This window comes from Myotis yumanensis, unplaced genomic scaffold, assembly GCF_028538775.1.
Source record: "Myotis yumanensis isolate MYYU_CA2020_CCGP unplaced genomic scaffold, mMyoYum1.0.hap1 SCAF_1, whole genome shotgun sequence".
NCBI classification, from domain to species: Eukaryota; Metazoa; Chordata; class Mammalia; order Chiroptera; family Vespertilionidae; genus Myotis; species Myotis yumanensis.
Window position 1 is genome coordinate 186536468 of NW_027223752.1, and position 24010 is coordinate 186560477.

Sequence of the window (24010 nt, forward strand, 5' to 3'; positions counted from 1 at the left end):
CCTTAAATGTAAGATTTATAAGTAGAAGCATTTCTGCACTAAAGGCTGTGGAAGATATGAAAGGATGAAAAGAGATAGTTTTTGCTTTTATTAATTTTATAATGTAATTGGGAAGAAAAGACATAATAATAAAATAGCCAGAGACCTCCAAGTCCATGTATAAAAGTAACACTGTGATAGATGATTATATGAAGAGCTGGGTAGTTCCCAATAAAGGAGAGGAGGGTAGAACCAGATCCTGGAAGTCGGCGTGGAAGTGATGGTTCTTTGTAGGTGGCAGAGGCGGAGAGGGTCTGGGGGGAGGCCTTCTCCTGATACTGTCATTCTCCAGGAACATGTTAAGACTTATTTTGTATGTTTGTAGTTGTCTAAATATAGATCTTGCATGTTTCTTGTTTGGTTTATTCCTAGACATTCTATGATTTTTTTGTTATGTTATATTAAACTGTTGAATTTTTATCCCAGTGAGAAGGACAGGGGGTGGACGCCCAGACCCTTGTCTCACCTCCCTAGATGTCCCAGGTGAACAGCAGGATCTGTCAGGTTGCCCAGAATTTCACAGATGCCATTGTGAGCCACCCCTGGAGAGGATGTCATCCAGGTTGTTGCCCAAAGGCATGCTGGCAGGAAGCACAGGGCTTCCAACCCAGAACCACCATGGGGATAGCTGACTTAATGAGCTTTTGAAATGAAAAATTGACCTTCCTTCCTTCTGTTTCTTAAAAAAATGCTTCTATGAATTTAGAAAAATTTTAAAAGTGTATGAATGAATGGGAGCATAGACTAATTCTCTCTTCCTGAGGAAAGGACCTATTGCAAGGAGTATCCTAAGAGTCAAATCCTTTGTCTAAAATACTGAAATGACAAAGATTAAAAGGGATGAATTTCTAGTGAAAGAGAGAACAACAAAATCACTGGTAGCCCACTGGTTGAGGAAATCCTTGTCAGAAGTCAGCTTTGAACTGACTTCCTGTCCAAGTCACTTACTTCCCACACTGCCCATCTTCATATAAAACAATAGCAAATCTGTCACACAGATACACAGAATCTTAGTGCTAAAATAATGTGATTTGTCACAACATGCTCATTGACTCAACTGAAGTGTGCTATCTCTCTGGAAACTGGCTTTCTCTTACAAACCTACTCTTATCTTGTCTTTCATTTTAAAGTAGAGAAAAACAATTACTCAGATGTCCTAATGATCAAGAGATTTAGAGAAACCCCACATATATATTATTGTTTTTCAAGATAAACGGGCTTTCCAATCCTGCCCAACTAAGAAGCTGGATTTTGAGGATAAGGCAAACTTCCATTGACAAACAGTCAGAGAGCCAATATTTATTCTAGTGGATTGAGAAAGCAGCACATCAGTTGTGACTGTAATAACCAACACTTCATGCAAGAACGAGTTCTTACAAGTCTCAGAATCCCAGGCTGGAGCTGGGGGTCCCCTGCCCAGGCCTAACGCCTTGGCCAGAGGCATTAGGTCTGGGCAGGGACAGTGCCAGAGATCGCGGGTAGCAGGGGCGGAGTCAGCGTGGGCAGCTGGGGGTCCCCTTCCCAGGCCTAAAGCCTTGGTCAGAGGTGTTGGGCCTGGGCAGGGGAGGAGCCTGCGATTACAGGGAGCAGGGGGTCCCCTGCCCATGGCATTAGGCCTGGACAGGGGTGGAGCCGGCAATCAGGGGAGCTGGGGGTCCCCTGCCCAGGCCTAAGGCCTTGGCCAGAGACATTAGGCCTGTGCAGGGGCGGAGCCGGCAATGGCGGGGAGCAGGGGCAGAGCCAGCAATCATGGGCAGCAGGGGCTGAGCCGACGATTGAGGGAGCTGGAGGTCCCCTGCCCAGGGCTAATGACTCGGCCAGAGGCGTTAGGCCTGGGCAGGGGCCAAGCCCGAAATTGGTGTGAACTATAGAGGAAACACCTTTTCTGACCGCTCATTGGCTTAGCCCCCTGTATGCCACTGGTAATATTCTTAGTAACTTGGGTAATAAGAATCCAAAAAGGTGATCTAGGGTTTTTTACCACATTCCTGGAGAAAAAAAGGAAGGTCCCCTGCTGGAGGGTTAAGAAATGTCATATCCTGTCCTAGCTGGTTTTGCTCAGTGGATAATGCCTCGGCCTGCCCACTGCTGGGTCTGGGTTCAGTTCTGACTAAGAGCATGTACCTAGGTTGCAGGCTGCTCCATGGCCTGGGCCCAGGTCAGAGCTCATGCAGGAGGCATCCAATCAAAGTGTTCCTCTCACTTTGATGTTTCTCTCTGTCTTTCCCTTTTTCTTCCACATTCTCTAAAAATCAGTGGAAACATCCTCAGGTGAGGATAAAAAAAGAAAGAAAGAAAGAAATGTCATATCCTATGAAAGACACATATTGAAAATGCCTAAAGAAAGTTGTCATTTTTTCATGGTAAAGGGCCTGGAGTCCGTGTTGATGAAAACACCTTGGTGGCTGTGGTGACTGGCAGTGGCTGCAACAGCAGGGTGATGGGGCTGGTGCCTTCCCCTGACCAGCCCGGTCGCCTCCCACAAAGGGAGGCCAGACTGTGGCTTAGGCCGCTCCCCAAGGGGAGCAGGGAGCAAGGGAGTAGGACATCCCCTGAGGGCTCCCAGTATGTGATAGGGGGCAAGCTGGGCTGAGGGACCCCCCCCCCCCTCCAGTGCACAAATTTTTGTGCATCGGGCCTCTAGTATGTAGTATAAATAGCATATAAGCTTTCCCTTTTAGGGGGTCTGTGAGGTCCTCCCTTTTCCATCTGCATGTCTGTGTGAGGCAGATTTTCTTCATAGTCTCCAACCAAAACAAGAGAGATTGCAACAGACTGGCTGCCGGAGCAGGTGTGCCAATCCAGCTGCCTCCATTAAGCCAGACAGAGATTTGCAATTATGTAAAATGATGCCATTCTTCATACAAAGCTTTTGTTTTGTTTTGGAAAATTTAGTTATTTTCATACAAAAATGTTATTTATGTTAACATGCAATAGATTCAGTAACTTTAACGAATCAATCAACTTAACATTTATTTTATAATTAACAAATACATTTCTATGTAATATACTTCATATGTAATATTGTGTGTTTTTTTAAATATATTTTATTGATTTTTTACAGAGAGGAAGGGAGAGAGATAGAGAGTTAGAAACATCGATGAGAGAGAAACATCGATCAGCTGCCTCCTGCACATCTCCTACTGGGGATGTGCCCGCAACCCAGGTACATGCCCTTGACCGGAATCGAACCCGGGACCTTTCAGTCCACAGGCCGACGCTCTATCCACTGAGCCAAACCGGTTTCGGCTGTAATATTGTATTATTAACAGGCATTAACATTTAATATTTAATGAGTTAATAAAACATTTCTCAGTTTTAATTTCCTTTACAGTAAATATTGATGGATATAATTTTTATAAACAAAAACTCTATGGAGTTCTCAATAATATTTTAAAATATTTAAAAATGTAAAAGTATCCTGCGACCAAAGCGGGTAAGGTCCATTGCCCTGGGGGGAGCTAAGTGCCTCTCCTCAGCAGGTCTATAGCATCATGGACATACCTCGTTTTCATGCTTACCATGTTATGTTAAAATGATCCACTCGCATGTCTCTCTCATCAGACCACAAGCTCCTTGAGGGCTGTGGCTATGTCCCACTCATCTTTCTGTTGATTGAGACTAGTGAAACCTAGCACCTTGCAAACTGCTTTTGGAACCGAGGACGAGTGTGTTTGCTATAGAGAGCTTATAGAGAACACGAGACAGCCTATAGCTGAGAACCAGCGTTAGGGGTGATCATTGTGGATGGAGCTCTAACCCGCAGTTGCTGAAGTAGGCAGCACACAGACACCATCGGCGCTGGTGGAGGTCCACTCCCTCAAAGTGTGTTTCAGCAGCCTGGAGTCCCACCTCTTGGGGTGAGTTGGGGAAGTCCCATGAGCCCACTGCCCATTCCTGCAGTCTCATCACATCAACAGCCATCTTCTTCAGTCCTCGTGGGGCCTCGGACCCTCAAAAGCATGGTGAGAGGATTGCAGAAACAGACATGGTGCGACAAGAGACCCACTTGTTCCTGTCGGCTGCGACCCGACGTGGCCAGCCCCAGTGTGAGAGGAGGAGGAAGGTGATGGGTCTTCCATAAAACAGAATCCTGCATCGGACCACAGTTCTACCACAACTTGCAGTTGTGGGCAAAAGCGGTTATGAAACCCACCCAAAACTCGATGAAGCCCTGCCTCCGGTCCCTGTGGACACGCCCCCCCGCATGGAAGGCACACTGCAGGGGCAGCCGCTCTCGGCAGGATTCGGCAGCAGAGTTCTGTCCTGGGGTGGGCACGGGATGGGGCAAAGCCTGTGGTGGTGCCATGCTGAGCCATACATGCTGCGGAGAGGTGCCCGTATAGGATTTCTAGCCAACCCACACATTCACCCACTTATTTTACCAGTGAAAATTCACTCCCCTTACCCTAAGTGCAAACTCTTAGTGCTGATGAGAGTTAAAAATAGTCGAAGCCTGTAAGAGACCTCTGGTTCATGAACTATTAGAATTTGTTAAATGCTAACTAGGCGAGCCTGAAGTGTGGATTCCTGACGAGGGTACTCCAGATGTTACTGAACTGCCCCTGGGGTGAAGAATAACACACACACACACACACACACACACACCCTACATCACACAGTTTGTGCTGAAATATCTCCGAGTAAATTTCTGGCAGTATAACAGTATCATTAAGTTCAAATACACACAGTGTAGTGAAGATTAAATATTACCTCACCTGTCTGAAACCCAGCTATTCCCCAATAATTTCTCTTCACTGGAGTGACTCCAAGAACCTGTAAACAAAGAGAATCATCAGAGTAGTGTCAGAGTCACATTACTTCACGGAACCCTCCAAACTCCAAAATGCATGCTCCACCCTCTGCCTCCACAGAAGGAGACTTGGGGTTAAATGTCATAATCCTAATAATTTTGCATTTTTAATGTGGACACAGGAGGCTCCCCTCAGCTCTCACCCAGAGCCTGTATGTTCTTCGTTTGCACACAAATTAAACAAGCTGTCTGCTTTTCAGTCCCCTCGTAGATTAAGAGAAACAAGGTAGAAGGGGACAGAGAAGCTACTGCAGGTGGGAACACTGACAAATAGAAGTGACAGCTTGCCCTGGCTGGTTTGGCTCAGTGGATAGAGCATCGGCCTGCAGACCAAAGGGTCCCGGGTTTGATTCCGGTCAAGGGCACATGCCGGGGTTGTGGGCTCGATCCCCAGTGGGGGACGTGCAGGAGGCAGCCAGTCAATGATTCTCTCTGATCATTGATGTTTCTCTCTCTCTCTCCCTCTCCCTTCCTGTCTGAAATCAATATATATATATATATATATATATATATATATATATATATATATATATATATATATATATATATATAAAAGAAGTGACAGCTTATCAGCACATCTGAAAAGAAGGGAGGAGTCAGTAAGATTTAATAAGTAAATATGAGGGGAGCATTTTGCAATGTGCACCTGAAACTTACATAATGCTATAGACCAATTTTACCTCAATTTAAAAAAACTAAATATTGGAATTCAGTCAGAACCAAGAGCTCTTCCCACCGCGACAGACACTGTGGGCAAAACACAACACAAGAGTGCCCACTGATGTTTCCAGACTCACGCTCATTGTTTCAGACACCCGTTGGGCACTACTGCAGACTGTCCGGGCCTCCTTTGTCCTGGGGCTTTGGCCACTTGTTCTGCGCATCTCTCTCTCTGCACTCCAGCTGGCGGTGGGTAGGTTTATTCTTTTTTAAAAATTTTTTATTGATTTTTAGAGAGAGAGGAAGGGAGATAGAAACATCTATGAGAGAAACATCGATTGGCTGTCTCCTACACGGCCCCAAGTGGGGATTGAGTCCGTAACCAGGGCATGTGCCCTGGTCGGGAATCGAACGGGTGACCTGTACTGTGTGTGCCTCCAGCCTTGGGGCATCTCTATTAACCCTGGAGCCCGTGACACCTCTCAGCACCCATGTGCACAACCCAGAGTTTGCGGGGAGACAATGAAGGGGAAAGCAGGTAGCTGCATCTCCCATCCTTCTCCTGGAGGGAATGTTCTGAAGCGTAATTGTTCATGTGCCTCCTGGAAGATGGTGCCACTAGGCTGAGTGTCAAGCAGTGGCCAGCTCAGTAACACACTCTCCTGTTGGCCCTCACACCGTCCTGCCTCCCATATTGTTTCCCCGGGTGGAACTGCCTTTATAAAATGGTGGCATAGAAGCTTTTTCCTGAAGCCCTGCCTTCCGAGAAACCCAGGCTATGAACCCATCACCATCAAGTTTTGTTCCATGAACTCTAATTAAGAAGACAGAAATATGAGCAATGATTTCCACATACAATTTTTTTTTAAGTTGGAGTCATCAAACATGTATACCCTCGTCGGCAGTAAAGCTCTGCTCTCTAAAATGCTTGTCTGCAGCACACTTGCACTGAGGGGATGTTGAATAATGCAGTAACCACAGCCGAGAGGAGATTGATCAGGGTAGGCTCTCCGGGGGAAATCAATTTTGAGATGAGTTTTGGAGGTCTGGGGACCTTTGAAGGGGGTGCAGCTCGAACCCCTGCACTTGAAAGCATGTGTTGTGCACAAGGGTCATGCCTTTCACATGCAAGAGAAGAAACCCTGTGATATCAACCTGTTCGTTTTTTCCCTCAGCAAGAATAATTTTCCACCTACCTAATCAATTCAGCTAGAGCAGTTGATATTGATCAAGAAGGTGCTTTAAATGACCCCATTGGCTCCTTTCCTGCACAGAGACTGGCTGCTGGTGAGTAGCCTCTCATTGATACGAGTTTGGGAATTAAACCTGCTCTCTTGCATGGGGTGGAGGTTTGTACTCTGTCAGTTGGTGAATGTCCTTTCAGCCCAAGATGCACATATATGTAAGTGAGAATGACCAGGGGTGTGCGTGAGTCAGGCACACATGTCCACACACATGCCTATCTAGTATCACTGTAATTCCTTTAAAAACTTTACTGCCGAAAGAGTAGGGTGGCCGATCTTAGTTTTAAAATGACCCACTCTTTAAATTGAATTCATTTTTTTGACTTAAATCTTAGGCCAGATCCTAAAGTAAACAGAGAAAATCAAAGTTAACAATAACACCAAAGAAAAAGTTACCTTCCAAATGTATTGGGCTTTCATTCTTTTGGGAATTGAATAGCTCTTTGAGAATTTAATGAAAGCTATGGACTTTGAACTCCAGAAAAATGGGAATACACAAAAGAGTTTGCATGCAATTTCATGGGTCTCAGATTTTTAAAAATGTTGTTTTCTCCTGCAATGTTAGTTTATTTTGGATAGCAAGGATGACAGTGGAAAGCAGTTTTAAGAGTGAAAGAAATTGGAAATGCAGCAACTTTGTTTTCAAAATTATTTTATACATGATTTTGATTGTTATTGTTCAGAGCAGTTAATAACTGAATCAGGGAGGAAGAGAGGGGTGTAGGAGGGGGGAGGGGTGTAGAAGGAGGAAGGACAGAGATAGAGAGACAAAGATAGACAATCCTAGTGGGAGACCTAGGACGACATCAGTCTAATCAACTTTAATTTCTGTTGAGAGGCTCTAAGCATCAAACAGTTACGAGGGTTAACTGACCTAAATTGTTTTGCCAAAGACAGATGGATCCTCACCCTCAATTCCTTCTAGTGCAGTGATTCTCAACCTTCCTAATGCCTCGACCCCTTAATACAGTTCCTCATGTTGTGGTGACCCCCAATTTCATTGTTACAAATTGAACATAATTAAAGCATAGTGATTAATCACAAAAACAATATGTAATTATATAGGTGTTTTCCGATGGTCTTAGGCGACCCCTGTGAAAGGGTCATTCGACCCCCAAAGGGGTTGCGACCCACAGATTGAGAACCGCTGTTCTAGTGCATGCCAACAATTCAGCTGCTTATGTGCACCTACTGTGCTAACCAGCAGTTTGCGTTCAAGGAACTGTAAGTTGGATCAAGATAAATCCCACCTCAAAGAACTTGCCATTCACTTACTCTGATGGAATCAAAGCTTTGAAAGAGTAAAAAGACCTTTTAACCTTTCTTATCCGGGCTTAGTCATCAGCATGCCTAGGTATTTTCTATAAGCACTTCATTGTTAATGAGGTAGAAATAATGCTCTTTGTGTTGAAATTCTGAAATGACTGTGTTTATCCTTGAATTGCTGCTTAGTGAATCAATGCAAGATGTTTGTATGAAGACAAATTAAATGCAAGTGGATGGATGCCACTAATCTGCGCATGCAGACCTTGAAAGCAAATAAAGTTGAAGTTGGAGAGAAAATTAAAATATGTCTTTTTCCCACTGCATTGCAAGCTTCCTAAGGAGGTGCTTTCATGGAGTGGAGCAGCCGTTTGCTGTCTCCTTCCTCTGTGGGGGAGGAGAAACATCCAGAAGCTGAGGATCTGCATCTGGATGGTCCAATTAAAAGATTTTCTTCTATGGGAATGCTTATTATAAAGTAGCACAGGGGAAGTCATGTCAAGACTAATCGAGGGTCCAACACCAATCTGGAGTAATTAAGAGTTTCAGAGACTACTTCAAAGGCAGCAATCATGAATGCTTTCACTTAAAGACACCACAGCACCAGAGAGGTTAACTAAGAGCACAGCAGCAAAGCCTGTTTGTTTCAACTTAAACCATTCAAAGAGTTTGGAAGATTTTCAGAAAATTCAAAAGAGCTACCCCCTCAATGGACTATCTTCATCTCTGCGTCCGAATAAATCACATACTCCACCTCCTTGGGGGCATACCAGAGGGGACAGAGGAATGGGGAAAGAATGTTCCCTGTATTAACAAGTTGCCCGGATGTTATCATCTGTCCTCCAAATAAATGTTTATAGTAAGCATCCAGATGATTTTGCCTGGTACCCTCCAAGATGGGTGGAAGGAAGGAATTGTAGGGAAAATTAATTTCTGGCTAGACTTTAAATGATAGCACAAAAACAAACATGTTTAATCAAGATGCCGGTGACAGCTCACACTCATTATTGTGACACATTTGTGCGGCTGTAATTTCTCTCTCCCATGGTGGTGTTTGCTTCTCTTCACATTTCCTCAGGCTGGTCCCCCTTGGAAAGCAGCAGGTCATTTCCCCTTCCTTCATGCTCTGATAGATTTCACTCTCAACACACACACTACCGGCTCTGGACTGCTGTGCTTAGGGTTAGTCAAGCAACAGGAAATGCTTACAGACAGCGAACAGCAATTCCTTTTTCATCTGAGGAAGAAACTAGAGTTTTAGGATGCATATCACACTCATCCCTTTTAAAAAATATTTATGAAATCCCAAATCCTTTCCTTTCCATAGAACAAATATTTGGTCTCCAGGCTATTTTTAATGTTTCAATTCTCTTGGTCATGACCTGGTTTATAGAAATGAGTATATTCCTCAAATCATTGAAGTTGAAAGGTTTGAGCCCATATCTATAATTGTGTCCTATGGCCAAAGCTGCTTGGATTGGGGCAGTGTGGTATGTGATGGCATTTGACTGTATGAACATGGACTCAGTCTTAAGCTAAATGCTGAAAAACGCTTTGGTAGGGTGTTGTAATGTTTGTATGAAGAGGTGGTGGGTGTGGACAGGTTCCCACTGGGGGCGGACCTGTTCACACAAGCTGTCACCCGGAAGCTACAGAAAGCTGCTTTCAAGTTACCTATAGAGTGAGCTTGAATGCTTTGGCTTTTGTGTTTTTGGCTCAATGTGGGTCTCTGGTTTCACCGCTGTGCAGGAGAGCTATTCCTCCTTGGTCGTTCTGGGATTCGTACCCTCTTTTCTCTAGTCCTTACCCTGTTTTGTGTGTCCCTGAATGATTTGAGGAGTCTTCTCCGTACCCAGAGAATGCGTGTTCCCAGAGAGACAGAGAGGAAGCCACTCACATTCCAAACCAAGACTAAACCTGTTAGAGTGCTATTAATCTTAAATATTGCCAAAATTTTAACTGTATTTGGCATCTGAGAATGACCTAGATTATGTTCAGAAATCAGTCTTTGAAACTAGAGATGGGAAGCCTCACAGGGCTTCCGGATGAGCAAGAAAATCTTTAGTAAAGTTGTTGGCTTCGCATCGCAATCTTGCATTGGCATCAATCCAAGAGATAGCATCTAAGAAAGAGCCAAAAAGTAGGCTGTGCACTACTGTATGGTTTGTGTTTTGTTTAAATCTTGGCATTTTTTTCTTTATATTCTTTGCTCTACTGAAGTCACTGCAGTGTTTTTATTTTCCTGAGAAGCTGAGAAGCCTTAATCTTTTTTTTTAACCCAAGTATCATTCATTTAATCATTCTGCAACCATTTAGGAGTGCCTGTAGTAAGAAAGTCTCTGCTAGACGCTGGAGAGTCTGGCTTTTTGCTGGACTCGGCTGGCCGAGCTGTACATCCATGTCCCAGGTCAGGTTACCCCAGAAGCTGGCTCTGAGATGGATATTACCATGTAGAAACGACCTGGAAGAACAGAAACAGGATTGGGCAAGGGAAGAAGCTGGACTGTGATCAGTCTCATTGGAGGCCCCATCCAACCCTACAGTGGACACTGATGACTGTTCAGAGTCATGGGGAGTGGGGACAATAGGACTAAGTCTAGGCAATGGACTAGGGCGTGACCTCTAGCAGAGGCAACTCCTCCAATACTGAGCAGTCTGCAGGGCACATCATAGCGTCCACTACATTATACTAGGACACTTTGAACTTGTCCACAGAAGACCTTGACTCAACTGGCTTGTCTCAAAGTAAGACATCAGGGACAAAGCAGATCTAGAATTGGTTAGGTCAGCACCTCCACGGCATATTCAAGGACCTTTCCATCTTGATGCTCTGGTAACCCAAGGGGTGGGCTTTGTGTCTTGGCTTTCTTTTCGTCACGGTTACCAGAGGGCTGTGGCAGGTCTGGGCGTCACTGTGAAAAAGGAGACGCCACCTCTACCCTGTGCTCTTTCTAGTGTTGAGGAAACTATTCCCTCACCTTTCTCTTTTTAGCATGGTGGCATATATACAACATAATATTTATAATTTTAACCATTCACAAATATACAAGTCTGTGGCATTAAGTACATTCACAGTATTTTATAACCATCACCACTCTATACCCAAAACTTTGTCATCATTCCCAACAAAACCTCTGTATCCATTAAACAATCATCTCCCTTTCCCTCTAGCTCCTAATAACCTGTATTCTATTTTCTGTCTCTATGAATTGGCCTACTATAGGTACCTCATGTAAGTGGAATCCTAACAATACTTGTCCTTCTGTGTCTTGTTTATTTCACTAAGCATGTTTCCCCGGTCAACCTATGTTGTGGCATATGTCAAAACTTCATTCTTTTTTATGGCTGAATAATATTCCATTGGATGTATATACGTCATTTTTTTTATCTATTCATCTATTGATGGACACTTGGGTTGTTTTGCCTTTTGGCTATTATGAATAACTAGAGGGTGGGGCCCCTTGGCCTGGCCTGTGGCGATCGGGCCAAAACTGGCTCTCCATCATCCCCCGAGGGGTCCCGGATTGCGAGAGGGCAGTTCTCCGGTGAAGTCACCGCAGCTTGGCAGCTCCTGCGTTGAGCGTGTGCCCCCTGGTGGTCATTGCACGTCATAGCTATTGGTCGGATGGTCGCTTGGGTTTTTATATAGAGAGATGTTTCTGTGAACATTGGTGTGGTGTACAAATATCTGTTCAAGTCTCTGCTTTTCATTCTTTTGAATACGCAGAGGTGGGATTGCTGGATCATGTGGTAATTTGGTGTTCCCCTTTTCGAGAAAGTGCCTCACTGTTTTCTGCAGCAGCTGCGCCATTTTACATTCCCACCAGCCATGCATGGGGTTCCAATTTCTCTACATCTTCACCAATGTTTATTTCCCCTTTTAAAAATTATAGCCATCCTTTCTCTCATAGCTTTATGGCCACCATGACCAATTCCTGAATTAATTATTGGTTAAGTGAATGAGATCACCATGATTGTCTCAAATCAGTCAGGACTCATGCCCTGTGTAGTGTCCATTTCCCTGAAGGACATGTTACAAGGAGGACAGATGGATATCTGAACAAAGTCAGTGCATTCCAGCAAGAAAGAAAGGATGTGGGTGGACTATAGGGAGGCTACCATTAATGTTGGCAATGGAGAAGCGTTAAAAATGTCAGTGCCCAGACCACACATCCTGATTCAGTTGGATTCAGTTGGTCTGCAGTGAGTTCCCATCCTCAGTCATTTTTAAATGTTTGCCCAATTGATTCTAATGTGCGGTCAGGGTTGAGATCCATGATGGAGCAGGTGAGATGGCCCCATGCCCGCAAGTATGAATACCGAGAGTTGAGAAGTACAACAAGTTGTAGGAACAGTGTTCTGGGCACTTTGCCTGGTCCAAGGAGGCCAAGGAAATGCTCCAAGAGTAGGTGATGTTTACTGATATTTGGAAAAGGCAGGTCAGCCGGGCTGGGGAAGTGTCATAGGGGACTCCTGATCCAGGGTCTTTGTACTTGTGGTGCCCTCTGCTTGGAATCCTCTACCCCATTTATCCATAGGATTAACTTCTCACTTCCTTCAAGTCTTTCCTCAAAAGCTATGGTGTCAGTAGGCCTTCCCTGGACACCCTACCCTTACTTCATATTCTCCTCTGCTTTATTTTTATCTTAGTATTTACCATGAACATGCTGCATTTATTGTTCATTTTATTAGCTGCTTTTCCTACCAGAAAATATGTATAAAAACAACTTTCCCACCAGAATACCCTCACTCCTTAAAGGCAGGGATTTTTGTCTGTTTTGTTTATTTTATATCCCCAGTGCTAGGACAGTACCTGGCACATAGTAGGCACTCCATCCGTTTATTGGTACTGCTTTTTACAGTGGAGAAATCTGAGGCTCAGTGAGATTACAGAATTTACTCAACATCACACAGCTAGGAAGTGGCGGAGTTGGGTAGTTACTACAGGGTGGTGCAAAAGTAGGCTTACCGTTGTGTGTATACGAAAGAGAGTTAATTCTTGTGTTATTACTTATTAATTATTGTGTTATTTTTTCCTTAACTGTAAACCTACTTTTGCCCCACCCTGTATTCTCTGATGCTTTATGACATGAAAGTACCATTTAGCAAAAGGACAGAGCAATATCACTGGCCCCTCTCCAGCCTCCCTCCCACCCACCAGTTGAGGAAAAACCTTTTACATGAGGAAGGGTTCGGTGCGGGAGGCTTTGTGGCACTGCCCTGTGGAGCCTTGACTAGGGCGTTCAGATCTGAGTGTTTTTAAGCAAGGACGGTGGGAAGCCATCTCAGCACTTGTTTGGGGGCAGGAAGGCCAGTGACTGCGTGACATGCAGAGCAGCTGCTCGAGGGGAACGGCAGGCAGCAGGAAGGAAGATAGGCTGCATGTGTTTGAAATACTTGGGGAGGATTTTTACAGCTGTCACTGGCAATCCCACCCAGACTCGCCTAAACATTCCTTCCTGTTCCATCCATTACAGTGAACACATAAAGAGGAACCCTAGCAGAATACAGGAAGAGCAATCAGAGAACAACCCTATAATTAGATCCGCCAAAGCTTTGTTAGAATGAGGGCAGTGATTTTTAAAGAGCGTCGTCTTTTTTTGAGGAAGAGGAAATTGGGTGGACGGTGGCTGTGCCAAGAGGTGAAACCCAGGCCTTTTCCTCCCCCGGCTTGGGAAGCCACACGGCTGGCGCTGTCCCTGCACCGGGACCAGCCCCCTGGGGAGCGGAGTTTCTGGAAGCAGAGCCCAGGCAGCAGGTGGCTTTCCTAAACAGTTCAGAGGGAGGAGGCAGGGCCAGGGCAGGAGTGGAGGGGGATTCCATAGGGCCAGGCAGAGCGAGGGCCTGGCACCTCCCGAAGCCCAGGGGGCCCCGACACACTTAGGCTGGTGCCCGGCACAGAGCCAGTCCTCAATACGTTTTCTTTTCAAGAACAAAACAAGGGGCTGAGACAACGGCTCGGAACAGGACTGGGAGAGGCTCTTTTCAAAGGTCCTGGTGGTAACCCAGAGAGTAGAGGAAGGGACAGAGCCACTTAGGCTGCAAAATGCCTTCTGTTGGCAACATCCAGCTGCTTGCTCTCCTCCTCAGAGGTGCAGACAAGGAGCTGCCGCAGCGGCAGTCTTGGGTTCTGAGCATGTCTTCCATGTTCCCTTCAGAGCACCTGCCTGTGCACATGCTCACCACCAGTCCCAGGCCCCTGACAGGTGCCTGCACGCTTCACCCAGATCCCTCCTTAGCTGATGCCCTCACCCTCCAGCTGCTGTCCTTTCTGAGAATGGCCCTTGCCCACATGGAATTCTGGGAATGGCCCTTGCCCCTCTCAGGAGCGCCCTGAGACCAGTGGCTGCAGGATACAGGACACCTTCCAGTTTGAAACAACTCTACAGGGTCATCCAGCCCAGAGCCCCCACTGGACCTGGAGAAACTCACTGTGGGTGAGTGTCCCCAGTCATGCCTTCCAACCCTTCCCCACGGGCACTCCCCAAAAGCCTCTGCCTGTGACTGTGGGGAGCCCACTCCAGGGCCCCAGCCCGTTGTTGTTTGTTGTCTTTGCCTCCTCAACCACAGCCACTCATCTGACCTCCCAGAAAACCTCTTCTAGCCCAATGACTAGAAAGCAGGTGCTGATGGGTTAATATGTTGTCCAATAAAGTTATTATGGGAGCCGATACTTACGTGAAGCTAGCAATTGACAAAACATGCTTGCATATATGATTTCATTTCCAGCAGAATAGCACGATGATCTCCAAAGTGAGTCTGTCCGGATTTGAATCTTGGTCCTACTACTTATTAGTCTTGTGACCTTGGACTACATAACCTTTCTATTGCTCCACTTCCCATCTGTAAATGGCATAGTAGTGATCCATTCCTCCTAGAGTTTTTGTTAGAATGAAATGAGTCAGTACTCGTAAGGTCTCAGAATAGTCATGTTACACAGTAAGCCCATAGTGTATGTTAGTTATTAGTATTTGATCCTCATAAGAACTCCATGAGATATTATGATTAGTAACTGGGTTAGGCATCTCTTGTACCCCGCCTTGGACTCTTCCAGCCCACTTTTTCACTCCAGTCCTCGCTAAAGCCACCTGCTGGCACAGGTACAACCCAATAGCACCTTGCTCAGCTGTTCTTATTCTTCTTCTCCTCCTCCTCTTCCTCCTCTTCTTCTCCTTTGCTTCCTCCTCCTCCTTCTCCCCCTCCTGCTTTTCTTTTGGAGTAGCTTAAAATTTTATTTTAAAAAGTGGGGTGGAAAAAAATTATATGAATGAGAATCTGCATATTTTTTGTTCCTATTTATTCTCCACATGCATCTACTGTGATAAATTGTAGCCAGCAGCTCCTTTTTTAATGAACAGACTCTGAGGAGAAAAGAAAACCTCAAACCAGGCACCTTACAAAAAGCTCTCCTTTTCTTTCTGGTCTTGGGGAAAGAGCTTCTAACTTACTAACAGCTAATAAAGGTTAGCCTTGAATGAAAAATTTAATAGGTGTGGGACTTAGCCTCTGTGGAGTGCAGCTGTCCCTTCTGCGGACCCTGGGGACCACTGAGAGCCAGCACCCTGACGAGGCTGCAGTGATCGGCTGTGTGCTAGTCCTTTTTGCAGGAGAGCAGATCTTAGGATCTTCTTACACTCTACTGCCTAGTTATAGCAGCGCATCACATACCCATCATTCATTCCCTAATGCAGATGATGGCACATGCATCTGCTCAAGACACTTGGAAAGAGAGTGCTAGAAGAGAAAGAAAAAAGGAGTCTGCTTGGGGAATGCGTGAATCCACAGTTGACAGTGGTTGACAGCAGTTCACCATGTGTGTTCCCGCAATCTTGCAGCTCCTGGCTGCTTCTCGGTTCTGCTTATTTCTTACTTCCTGCCACCTCCACCTGAGGGGCCTGTGGAACATATTCAGCCATTCTGACCCAAGCAAACGTGGAAGTGTGATGGAGCTAATACCCCCGTGTGGCATCCCTGTAGTCCCCTCTTTTTTGCCCCCTTAAGGTCCAACTTCATTGCCCAGAGCAGCGGGCACCTCAGGCTTGGCTTGCCCTCCTTCCCTGTCTCATTCTCCCCAGTTGCCCACTCCTATGTATGAGCTCGGTACCCATAATATCTCCCCTACACAATCCCTGCCTCGTGTCCTGTGTTATGGGAACCATCTAATTGCACAAGAGGAGCATGAAAGAATAAAAAGAGGCCCGTTCAATATCCAGAATCAGATCTTGACGCAAGTCAAAGCCTCCCACCTGCCGAATCTCATGCCCTCACACCTCCCAGTTAATACATGTGCATCTTAACAGAGGCTTGTAAGCTTTATTAGCCAATGGGAGGCCAGGGAGGAAACAGCTATGAACAGGTGGCTCTGGACACTTTCCTGTCACAGACCCTCTCCTGTCCCCACATAGAGCTGGTCCTACGTGGCCAGAGCACGATGCACAGTGGTTCCACTTGACAGGAGCCTGGACCGGGGATTGTGCTGAATTTGTCTTTATTTCACCAGCACTTGGGCCTGGCATATAGTAGGTGTTCAGTAACTGTTTGCTGGATACACAGGTTCAGAAATCAAACTATTGATGGTTTCTTTTTAATGATTGCTTTTTATGTGCCCATGCCTGTTCCTATTTAGTGTTTATTTTTTATGCTGGTTTGGAATGTGAAGTTTAATGGACAGAGAACATTCTGGGGAGAGGGTTGTTTCTGTTTTTACCAAGCTAAGTTAGCACAGAATCATGTGTCTGAGAATTATTCCAGATATACTGAATACTTCTTGAAATTATTCCAGAAAACCTAATTATTGATGAAAGAAATAGCTAGGAGCTGTCAAACTGGTGGCTTATAGGACAAATGTAGCCCTAAGACAAATGGGTTTTGCCAGCACAATGTTTATGATTTTATATTGAAATTCCCTTGACTTATGCTACAGGCCCTACCACTCCCTATAGCATCCTACCTGTCCTAATTCTCAAATCTGTGTTACCTGCATAGACCTTGTAGGTATATGGGTTTGTGGTCCCTGCACAGTGACACACAGCAGGGTATTCCGTATACAGAAAGAGTGGAAGCTGCTGACCAGCACAATTCCTGACTTGTCCGGTAGCTTGCTCAGCCTTTCCCACTGCCATCGGCAGGTGCCCACTGATAGCATAATGCCCTGCCTTCCAGGTACTATAAGATCTCCGTGGTGCTCATGTGCTTTGTGGTCCCCACACTGGTGCCCTGGTACATCTGGGGAGAGAGTCTGTGGAATTCCTACTTCCTGGCCTCCATCCTTCGCTATGCCATCTCACTCAACGTCACCTGGCTGGTCAACAGTGCCGCCCACATGTATGGAAACCGGCCCTATGACAAGCACATCAGCCCGCGGCAGAACCCGCTGGTCACACTGGGCGCCATTGGTGAGTAGGGTGTGAGAGCCAATGGGGAGAAAGGCAGCTCGATTTTCTTGGCTTCTCCTGGTTTTGCGGAATCTGTAAAGAGAGGCAGTGGAGTGGAATGGAATGAACTTGGGCCTTGATGTTAGAATCCTGGCTCATGGACAAGTTACTTAATCTCTGATTTACGGTTTTCTGACCCGTGAAATGGGAATAGCAATGCCTTCTTGATAGGGATGTCGCAAGGATTAAGTAAGGTACTTTTTTATGTAAATTGCTTGGTACAGTACCTGGCACATAGCAGTGATCAGTAATTAGTAGGGATTTGTTTTGCCGTGGAAATGTACTTACGGGAGGGTAGCAGTTGACTTCTCTCTCCAACTGCCTGGACCACTCTAGCCTCAGCTGTCCATTTGGCTGATCATAAAAAAACAGGCTTCAAATAAGGAGATGGGAAGAAATGAGACTGTGGCATCTCTGGGCACCACAAAACGGTTAAGAGTGAGGCTTCGGGAGTCCAACACGTTTGGTAGAGCCCTGGGTCCTTCACACACTGTCTGGGCAAGTTATCTGGTTCCTCCATACCTCATGTTCTCCTCTGTAAAGCGGGAATAATGGTAGCACTTACCTCCTCCTGGGGTTGTTGGGGGGTTAGATAAATTAATACATAGCGTTTGCAGCAATACTTGGCACAAAATAAGCCTCTAGTGATGTTGTTTTTATTACTAACCATATGGTCTTGGGCAACTGACTTGTCCCTTCTGTGCATTTACATCCTCATTTTAAAATGGGGATGATCATCGCTCGGAGGTGTGAGGATTACAGGAGTTCATTCTCATTAGAGTGCTTAGCACCGTGGCTGGCACCCAGCAAGGGGCTAATAAGTGTCACTCTAGCTCTGTAGAAGCAGTCGGGCTTCTTGGTGAGCTGAGCCTTGAGCACAGAGCTCAAACCCAGGAGGAGAAGTCCCTGCTGTTGAATAGGGGTGATCTCCGCATCACTCAGCAGTGAGCTTCCACTGCCACTTTGCTAGGGTTTTCCATTTAAGACCCTCGGGATCTTTTGTTGACAAGAGCATATCTAAGGTGGAATGACACCAGATTTAGCTATGGGATGGCGGATAAGCAGAGAGAAAGGTGCCCTGGGAAACTGGAGGAAGAGTTTCCTGTCCCTCCTATTGCTTTCTCCTCCTGTCACCCTCCATCTTCTAGAAGGACTCTGACGAGGGGAGCCGCGTCCAGCGTTGACCCTGAGAGTGGACATGGGTGGGGACAAGAGAGACTGTTACCATTTTACATAGAGAAGGAGGCCCAAGAAACCCAAGGAATGTGGCCATGGCACACGCTGTGAAGAGCTAGGTATTGGTTTTATGTTTACCCAGATCCACACTGGGCTCCCAGTCCTTGGAAGGCTCTTGTTACACCCAGCTGTACAGGTGGACAGGTGCTAAACTTCTCTATACCATACTCTAGACCAGGAAAAAAAACTAAAAATGACAAAGGTAGAGGGGCAGAGCAGAGAAGACCACATGAAGAAAGTTGCAGACTACAGATCAATCCATCTGCTGTACTCATTGTAGAGCAGAATCCTTCAAATGTGGTCAACAGAAGAACTATATGATGATCTATTGCCACTTAAGTAGTAATGGAAGAATCGTGCAGTTCTTTAAATAGTAAAAAACAGTGACTATGTAACCTAGCAACTCCATTCCTCGATTTATACCTAAGAGGAATGAAAACATACGTGCACACAAAAAGTTGTATATGAATGCTAATAGCAACATTATTCATAATTGCTAAAAAATGGAAATAATCCAAATGTCCATCAACTGATGAATGGATAAATACAGCTGCATAAATACAGTGGCACAATAAGTGGTATATCCATATAAAAAGAAATGAAATGCTGATACCTGCCACACCTTGAAAACATTATGCTAAGTGAAAGAAACCAGTCTCAGAGGATTACATAATATGATTTCATTTATGTGAAATGTTCAAAATAGGCAAATCTATAGAAATTGTATCAGTCAGGGTTCTCCAGAGAAACAGAAACTCTGTTTCTGTGTGTGCATGTGCGTAATGTTCCTCATAATAAATTTCCCTAGATATAGACACAGTAGATATATCCTATTGTTTCTGTATATAGATAGATCAATTGATTTCTCATGATTTAGCTCATGCTAATGGAGGCTGAGAAGCCAGGATCTGCCATCTGCAAGCTGGAAACCCAGGGAAGCCAGTGATGTAATTAAATCCAAGGAGCTGAGAACCAAGAGAGCCAATTGTGTAAATTCCAGCCCGAGGGCAGGAGAAGATGAGATAGATGCCCCAGTTCAACCAGAGAGTCAGGAAAAAAGGGGCAAATTCCTCCTTCCATTTGTTCTATTCAGGTCCTTAATGGATTGGATGAAACACACCCACACTGGGGAAAGTGATCTACTTTACTGAGTCCATTGATTCTAATGTTAATCTCACCCAGATATACTTTCATAGACACATCTAGAATAATGTTTAATAGGTAACTCTTGGCCTCATCAGGTTGACAGATAGAATTAACTATCACAGCTCTGGCTGGTTTCTCAGTGGTTAGAGCATTGGCCCTCAGACCAAAGGGTCGCAGGTTCGATTCCCAGTCAAGGTTCATACCTCAGTTGCAGATTCCCCAGCCCTGGTAGGAGGCAACCAATCGATGTGTCTCTCTCACGTTGATGTTTCTCTGTCTCTCTCTCTCCCCCTTCTCCCTCCTTTCCATTCTCTCTAGAAATCAATGGGGAAAAAATGTCCTCAGGTGAGGATTAAAAAAAAAAATTAGAATTAACCATCACACAGACAGAAAGTAAGGCTGGGAGGTGTGAAGGATGGTTGGGGGATGACGGCTCTGGGGGTTAGCCAATGAAAATATTATAATTCATTATGGTGATGGATGCACAAGTCTGAGCATTCTAAAAACCATGAAATCTTATACTTTAAACAGGTGAATTGTATAGTGAGTCATATCTCAATAAAGTTGTTTTTAAAAAATCAAATGAAAGAAGCTCTGAAAGAATCTCCCACCCCTACTGAAAATACTTTAACAAAAAGGAGGAAAAGCTATTCACTGGGAGGGATAGACTACTATATAGACAGATTTCATATATTTAACGATCCAACCCTTGATTTACTTACCTATTGGAACAATTCTCATTTATTTCTCCCAGGCTCTCCCAAGGTCTCACTCTAATCACCCCAGTCCACAGAGGCTGTTTTCCTTTTATGAACATACTAGAGGCCCGGTGCATGAAATTCGTGCACAGGGACGGGGCGGGGGGGCGGGTTGTGTGTCCCACAGTCCAGCCTGCACCCTCTCCAATCTGGGACCCCTCGAGGGATGTCTGACTGCCCGTTTAGGCCTGATCCCACTGGATCAGGCAGTCAGACATCCCTCTCACAATCCAGGACTGCTGGCTTCCAACCGCTCGCCTGCCTGCCTGCCTGCCTGCCAGCCTGATCACCCCCTAACCACTCCCCTGCCAGCCTGATCAATGCCTAACTGCCCTCCCCTGCAGTCCTGATCACCCCCAACTGCCCTCCCCTGCGGGCCTGGTTCCCCACAACTGTCCTCCCCTGCAGGCCTGTTCGCCCCGAACTGCCCTCCCCTGCAGGCCTGGTTCCCCCCAATTGCCCTCCCCTGCTGGCCATCTTTGACCACATGGGGGCGGCCATCTTGTGTGTTGGAGTGATGGTCAATTTGCATATTACTCTTTATTATATAGGATATCAAAATGATGGTCTGTTACCAGCCTCTCAGCACTTAGCTTAAGAAGTACAGCTCTGAAGTCATGGTAGTGTGTCTCCATTCACAGAGGAAATTATTTAGGGACTTTATGCTGATAACTTTGTTGTTATTTTGTTTACATTGAGTTGTTCTAGCCAACTAAGTAAAGCTTCCTAAGGCAGGAACCAAGTCTTTTGCTCTCTAAAGAGCCTGCCACAGTGCCTGGCACATGGTAGATCCTCAGTAGATGAGTGATTAAAATATCCGTGCAGATAGGTGGTGAATGGTTTATTTCAATGTTCCTTTCTCTCCCAGGCGAAGGCTTCCACAATTACCATCACACCTTTCCCTTTGACTACTCTGCGAGTGAATTTGGTTTAAATTTCAACCCAACCACCTGGTTCATTGACATCATGTGCTGGCTGGGGCTGGCCACTGACCGCAAAAGGGCAACCAAGCCGATGATCGAGGCCCGGAAAGCCAGGACTGGCGATGGCAGCGCTTGAACCCGAAGCTGCCGTCCAACCTGCCCGCCGCTGACACTTTGGTTCATGCCTTCTGTTTCTATAGTTCTCTTGCTCATTGGTTCACGGGAGGGTGGGAGGGAGTGGAATCCATGTGGTTGGGAGATTTTTCATTTGTCTCAAAGTCAAGATACAACTTTCAATGAAAAAAATGTGTAAGTCAGTGTAACAATGATTTAGCCTTAGATCTGGACATGTGATTTAATTGCTGTAGCTACATATCAAACATACATTGTCTTGTGCTAGTACCTAGTGTTAACCCTGACAGGATGAAGGAATTTAATATTCTTTCCGTGTGATTCAGGAGAGCATTTTCTTTTCTGCCAATTACCCCAGCATTATTTTTAAATACACTATCTGAAGGAACAGAGACGCAAGGTGGCAGGCAAAGGAGGGGGTCTAAGTAGTAACTAAAGAACATTTCTGTTTTGTAATTATTGTGTGTTTTTGTTGTTTAACTTTGAGAATTGAACATTTTAAAAAAGGAGGCTACACGAAGTGGATCTCTTATTATTTTTGCCCTATTACGGCTTGTTAATGCTCTACTGTCTCTGCTCCCCGAGGTCTGCTCGTGGCCCTGCTAGTTTTGTGTCCCGAGCTGTACGGCCAGCCGACCCTATAAATCAGTGTCTGGTTGGATGTTTGATTTTGCTCTCTTTGCTATCATCATCTTAAAAGTATATAACTTGACGTGCCAGACACCAAATGAAGCTCAAATGAAGCTCTCATTTCAGTGTTTAGATGCCTAATTTATATCCAATTGTTCCCAGCCACTGATGCATGTACTTTGGCTGCTTCAGTAATATGCTAAAGAAGTATATTAATTTTCCACACCAGACCATCAGATTTTACTAACTGACAGTTATCTAGAACTCGGTGTCTACTAATGTTTCACATGCATGCGGCCTTCATTGGTTTTGCAGCAAAATATAAAGTGATCATTATGTATCTTCTGGATTTAAACATTTTCGTGTGTTAAGTTGCCTTGTAAAGAGCATGTTGAATTAATGGGACAGTGTGCCCTTTGTGTCAGATGTTAGAGCAGAAGAAAGGCTTATAGTGTTGGCAATGGAGCCCTTCAAAGACAGCTCGTTTTAGGGATGATGTAGGATTTAAAATCAAAATTTTAAAGTTTTGAAAAAGAAGCGATGCCAATAGGAGATTGTCATAATGAAGTTCTTCATCCAGCAGGTGTTTAACAGTGTTATTTTGCCATAAAAAAATGTATAAACTATGAGTGATTTACAATAAATGAGTGTGAATTTGTTGGTGTTCTTGACCAGATACTTAAGTGTTGTTTAGAGAACGTTCTCTCAAGGGTGCCCGATGCTGACCGCATGGTTCACATTTGATTTGGGTTCTGGGCTAACAACAGCCCCTAAGACAGGGCCTCTCCTGTCCCATTGGCCTTAGGCACAACCAGAGGGAAAGTCAGCAGGTTACGCTTGGAATAGTTATTTAGAATCTTCTCACTAAAGGACATGCCCCAGTTAGTCCAAATAAATCCAGAACCTCACTCCTCTGACCTGGGTGCCAGGTCTCCATCAGTAGCAGTAGCATGAAGAAGATAAGGACGGAGGTGATTTTGATGAAAAAGTGGACCAAGCTTATATCACTTCAGAGTTCTCTATATTAATCTTACCTGTAGGTCTCAGCAGCATCGAAGAGAAGAAAGTAGCCCAGGAGGCATCAGTTTAAAGTGTGGAAATGTCCTGTTCCCGCGACAGGCATACTCTAGCCCAGGGGTGGGCAAACTTTTTGACTCGAGGGCCACAGTGGGTTCTTAAACTGGACCGGAGGGCCGGAACAAAAGCATGGGTGGAGTGTTTGTGTGAACTAATATAAATTCAAAGTGAACATCATTACATAAAAGGGTATGGTCTTTTTTTTTTAGTTTTATTCATTTCAAACAGGCCGAATCCGGCCCGTGGGCCGTAGTTTGCCCACGGCTGTTCTAGGCCGAACCACAGGAAAGTACCATGCTAATCTGAGCCTCTCTGAACCTCAATATCCTCATCCATGAAATGGGAGCAGTAACGCTGATGCACATAATGCTGATAAACCTGGAGGCCCCGAGCACAGGGCCTGGGCCTCGTAGCTGTGCAGGAGGTGGTAGCTGAGTGTGAAGAACGTGCCGGACACAAGACAGAAATGGATGTAGTCACGTAACCGCAGACGAGTGAAGAGGACCAGCTCCTAGTTCTTATTTTGCTACTTAATTAGCCGGATGGTGAAGGGTAGCCGACTTTGCTCAAAAGATGCCACTTGGACATAGGATTGTTTTGAGTGAAAGGTGCTTGAAAAGCAGCACATGCAGGCAGGGGACTCTAACTCCCGCTT

The 24010-nt window shown here is 45.3% G+C and overlaps 1 protein-coding gene across 1 annotated transcript in view; it reads left to right on the forward strand.

The window, feature by feature from the left end:
* SCD5 (stearoyl-CoA desaturase 5) overlaps positions 1-22956 on the forward strand; it is a 146490-nt gene extending 123534 nt beyond the window's left edge. Inside the window, exons 4-5 of the mRNA XM_070393996.1 lie at positions 17182-17414; positions 21462-22956. Coding sequence (XP_070250097.1) covers positions 17182-17414; positions 21462-21652 — 424 coding nt within the window. The 3' untranslated portion in view covers positions 21653-22956. The remainder of the gene's footprint in view (positions 1-17181; positions 17415-21461) is intronic.
* The last annotated feature ends 1054 nt before the right edge of the window (positions 22957-24010 follow it).